At 34.3% G+C, this 5,407-nt stretch overlaps 1 protein-coding gene across 1 annotated transcript; it reads left to right on the forward strand.

Moving 5' to 3' along the window:
* The first annotated feature begins 264 nt into the window (after positions 1 to 264).
* Positions 265 to 4,692, forward strand: LOC140161020 (neuropeptides capa receptor-like). The gene has a single exon (XM_072184400.1). It carries the CDS (start codon positions 482 to 484, stop codon positions 1,643 to 1,645), a length of 1,164 nt encoding a protein of 387 aa, XP_072040501.1. The 5' UTR covers positions 265 to 481; the 3' UTR covers positions 1,646 to 4,692.
* Positions 4,693 to 5,407: the final 715 nt, after the last annotated feature.

Consider the following 5,407-nt stretch of genomic DNA (forward strand, 5'->3'; position numbering starts at 1 on the left):
GCGTCTAATATTTCTTTTTATCTATTTAATTTTCAGTTGCCTCCAAAAATACAATGATCGTCTGTTTAACAGCAGTAGTTTTTAATACCAACACGTCGTTAATACTGCACGTAGTAGTAAGTCCATATTGCAGTATTTTGTACCCACGGTCGGTTTTCTCAACGCTGTGTGATTTGTCAGTACGGAGCATGCGCAATTCGTCATTCCCGTCCAATCTATGTGTAGCTTAGATTTCAAGTAACTAGCAGACAAGTCGGTGAGGAAAACACGCTCATTTAGCTCGATATAGGTGTATCGCTTGGGTGTAATTTGCTGTATTTGGATTCAATACGGTCTGTTTGGCAGACACATACTGCATTTTTAATTAACGTCACTTTTCAGGCTATGTTTCATTGTGAGAGCTGCTTGTGGTTTAGAAGGAACTTCTGACTATACTTTCAACACTTATACTTGGTCGATAAAGTAACACATTTCTTTAGACATGGAAACCAATGATTCGTCTGAGTATGGAGATCTCAACTTCCAAGTTCGCGATTCGGACTTGGAATGTTACAACAAACTCAGCAACGAAACACCAATTGACGATCCAATCGGATACACATACCGACGAGGGGAAGTGTTCTTAATACTTATTGCCTGGCCTTTGATACTGATTCTAGGAGTTGTGGGAAACACTGCTTTCATCTATGTTGTATTTCGCGTAGAACGTATGCGAACAATAACCAACCGATATTTAGCCAATTTGGCTGTTTCTGATGTTATCTTCTTGGTAGCCGCTATTGGATCTAAATTAGTCAAATACGCGTCTTCTCCTTTTGATCAAGACGATACTTACCTTGGTGCGGCCGGTTGTATTTGCCTGTACTTTTTTACAGATTTGTCATATTTTGCATCGTTATTTTTCATTACTTTAACTTCACTGGATAGATATGTAGCTTTGTGCAGACCCCTCGACCGTAACAGTGCTGTAAACCGCAAATCCAAATCACTCATTATTGTTTCTTGGATTATCTCTTGCGCTTTCGCAGCCTCACTAACCCCTGCTAATGGCAACATCGAAGCATATTGTCACAAATGGCCAAATGAAAAGCCTTACAATCATTGGCCTCTTACCATACGATATTGCAACGCGGTCTACAAATGGGTGAGTAGCTTCTCTACCGGATTGCAAACAGTGCCGTTTTTTGTAACTCTCATTGTGAATTCTGTATTATACTTATCAATCATTCGAGAACTTAACCGCTCCATGGATTTTCGATACGGAAGACAACAACTTTCAATCTCGATGGAGCAAAAATGTCGTGATTTTCGCGCGCGAAATCAAGTGGTTAAAATGCTTGTTGTGAATGGAGTCATTTTCTTCGTATGCCTTTCTCCGTTTGAACTTATGTCATTTTCTTTAATGGTGGCTATTAGCAATAATAATCGGTTGTTAATAGCAAATGGTGACGTCAGGAGGTGTTTGTTTTTATTTGCACGCATACTATCTTATATTAATTCGGCAATCAATCCTTTGATTTACACTGGAATGTGCAAACCGTACAAAGATGCGTTTCGAGAAGCATTCTGCGGAAAAGTAAAACGAAAACGGCCTTTGGTGGTCAGAACATCAACGCTACAAGAAACAGACGTTACTGGAATGTGACTTGATAAAGAAAAAATCTTACATTTGTCAACAGTATTGATTTGAAGCTCTCAAATCAGTGACAACTTCAACGCAGCTTCTTTTCGTACGGAACGATACGTCTTTTTACAATATCACTCATGCCCTAGTTTTGTCTCGAAAAACGATCAGACGAGAGGACTTTGAAACATGAAAAGGGCAAATGTATATATTCTTCAAGTTATTCTAATGTTGTACCTGACCGGGAAATTTGAGACAACTATTCGCACTGCAAAACTGAACACAATTGATTAAAATGCATTGTCATGATAATGCATTCCTTTTAATTGTTTTTTTCACGAGCATAGAATTACATTATATATCAAATAAATTTTGTGCATTATATAAATCAAGTACCTATTAAATGTTGCACTTGCCAAATATCGTGCCTGGAATGGGTTATTTCTGTTAAAATTCAAAGACACCATTTGGTATACATCATTTCCTACGCAGGTAAGTCAAACATTCAGGTAAACCCATTTGAAATTCCCTGTGTGGAAGATCATGGTGATCATGGTGATGTTTTTCATGAGGGTATGTATTTTAACTAGATTAGCCCAATCCGTCACGGTTTAAAGGGGCATTTCGTGATCCACAGCATCATCCCCCCACTTTTCTCAAGAAAAGTTGAGATTTTTTATATCATTGGAAACCTACATAATATTTATGTACAAAATGTTTTCTTGCAGATTAATTCATATAGCAAAAGTATCGTGAAATTTGAATTACGTTCTGGTACACCAGCACGAAATTTCAACACATTGTCTATGGAGCAGTGTAATATACATAATCATACATTTTGGGAATAAGCTTTTTATCTTGAATATCTGCTGAAAAATGTCATAAAAAGAGGATGTTATGATCACGAAATACTCCTTTAATAAATAAATGTTATTAAAGTGAAATTATTTTTTTATTTGGTAGAGTTTAAAACAGTTATTATATTATCCCAAGGTCATTAATGTTCTTTTTAAAGCTTGCACGTTTACTACATTAAACTTTGCGTACTATTATATTTAAGTTTAGGTTATCGGGAACAAAACTATTCTATTGCAATTCACTCTTTTGCAGACAAAAACACACTACCGATAAATAAAAACATTCAAACACCATACACGAGATAAAGACAAATCTAAATAATATGTATTATGCGCAGATGCATTATTCTTTATTTTTTTTTATAGAAACAGTTCTGAAAGGAACTTATAACGTGAAAGAATACTCGTAATAATTCAATTGAATGCAATTGAAATGAAATGCAGTTGAATAACAATGATATTGAATGTTTAGTTAAGTCCTTGACAACACGCATCAACTCTTTAATAATGGTTTAATGAATACGTTAAGTGCTGACAAAAGTTGATTTTTTATTATTCATCAATTTGAATTGCATGTCCATCGACAAGAATATTAGATGCAATCTAAAGAGCAATTAGATTGATCAATATTTGCCTTAATTTCAACATTGTGTAGTCTACTATTGCATTAAAATGATTTTTGAGTACATGCCGTAAAAGAATTAAGGTACCAGTTTAGTTTACCCTGCATATCCTAATAAACAGAGACAAATTATGTCAAAATCAAAACAAAGCAGCAGTAGCTATACCCTTTAGCTCTGATGTAAAACCTCGATTTTTGTAATTGTTTTCGAATTAAAGAAAGGGCGATCTAAAACCCACGGAAGTAAGGAAATCAAAAGTTGCACTTTTATGTTCTAATTAATGAAAAGCACATTGCTAGTTTTAATGCGCTAATCAATGGGAAGCACGGCGCTAGTTCTTGAAAACGCTTTGTGTACACATCAATAGGCGTGCAATGAATCAAACAGCAACTTTCGGAATTTTACATCTACCTTGTTTTTTTGGATTATTGTGTCTTTATTTCTTGAACGATCTTAACAAATGACATATTAAATCCGAGCTAAAAGATGCAGCTATATTGCCTGCTGGTTCTAATAATGATACATCTGTCTTTGTTTAGGATATGCAGGGGTACAACTTAACTGGCACCTCAATTGTTTTGCGGTCTGTGTATATAAAAATAGTGAATGAATCATATGTTATTGTGTCTAACAACATTAATATCTGAATGCAATAGTTTTATTGGATAGATGAGAAAAATCATAACAGAAAAGACTTAAATTTACAAAGAAAACTGTTTCACATTTTACCAGTTAATGGATATAATTGATGCCCGACAAAACATGAGTTGAAAACACAGATCAATCTTCAGTTTATACTTTAAGCGCGTACTTTTATTTGTTCAAAGGAGAATTTGAAGTGACTAGCATCACAGAAGCTGTGATTGTTTAATGAATGAACCAGCACGTACCAAAAACCGGGTCTAAATATTACATTTCGAGGATTGAAAACAAGAAAGTCTTGTTAAAACTCACATTGTGACTTAAATGCCCTTTCAGTGATCCAAGCGGAAGTGCAACAAATCAAAATTATTTAAAAGTTATTCAAATTGAAATTTTTGAAATGTAAAGCTTTCAAATACATGTAGCTAATTTATATACTGTCAGTATATAAATTCCAGATTTTTATGTAAATGCCTTATGTTGTTATAAATACACGGCTTTCGGCTATGTTAGTACATCTATGATAATGACAAATGTTCCAAAATCTGAATTTACGATTGTCCGGATGAGCAAATCACTGATCGGGCCTGTAATGCTTTCTGGTTCACAACCCTAACTTGAACAGCTGAATATTTTCCGGAAGATATTTGCTGTGTTTATGACCTTAGGTACAGTACGTCTCACAGAAAGAAAGAAAAGCTAAAACGTTGATTAACTCCTTATCATCATGTTAATTTCTTAAATGAACGGAAGAGAATAAAACATGATTAATCAAGGATACCCTTTCTTTTCATATTTTTAGTCGTAAGCATAATACACGTACAACACAGTTCAGTTGCGATATGCACACATGACTTGATGACATGACTTTAAACAACTTGACTAGCCGACCAGACTCGTCGATCCACCTTGAAATTTGCAAATAGCAAAAAAAAAAATCATAAAACGTCTACTTAGAAATGAGATTTTTAGACAAGCGTAGTAATGAAGCTTCATTTACAAGTTTGAGCAAGTGTATCAGACGAGCCATATGAAATGAAAAAACTTTTTCTGAACCCATCAGATGTAAACTCAATCGATGTTCCCTCTATATTTAACACCATCGATTTAGTTTAACAGCAAACCTATTATGGTGTCTTTTTTCATATTTCTATTTTAGCTGACCGAATTAAAACAAAACGGTACGAAGTTCTTAGCTTTTAAAAATCGTTAAAACAATATTTCTCAAAACTTGTAAGATTATTATAAAACAACTATTCCTCATTTGATTACGATTTCTGTAATCTCTGTCACTATCTTTCCTCGAATATTGACATTGTTGACAAATCGTTCTAATTGTTAGAGCTGACGAGTGCCATAGGGATCGTTGGGATAATGGTTAACAGTATTTAAATCACCCCTATAAGGTCATGGTCTATTACTAGAAGGCATCATAAATTCCCATATTATCTGAGTACATAACATATATTGGTTTCCAAGCGTCGAAGGATCAATTACTTGTATCACATTACATGAACAAAAAGAAATCCACTTATGCCACCTTCACCATTGTAACGAGGTAACTTTAATAGTTAAGTCAATGTTTAAAAACATATCAGATTTCGCCATTATTTAATTGACATCTTTTCTTTTTTAGGAATAGAAACGGCGCAATGTAATTA

The sequence above is a fragment of the Amphiura filiformis genome, chromosome 9 (genome assembly GCF_039555335.1).
Source record: "Amphiura filiformis chromosome 9, Afil_fr2py, whole genome shotgun sequence".
NCBI classification, from domain to species: domain Eukaryota; kingdom Metazoa; phylum Echinodermata; class Ophiuroidea; order Amphilepidida; family Amphiuridae; genus Amphiura; species Amphiura filiformis.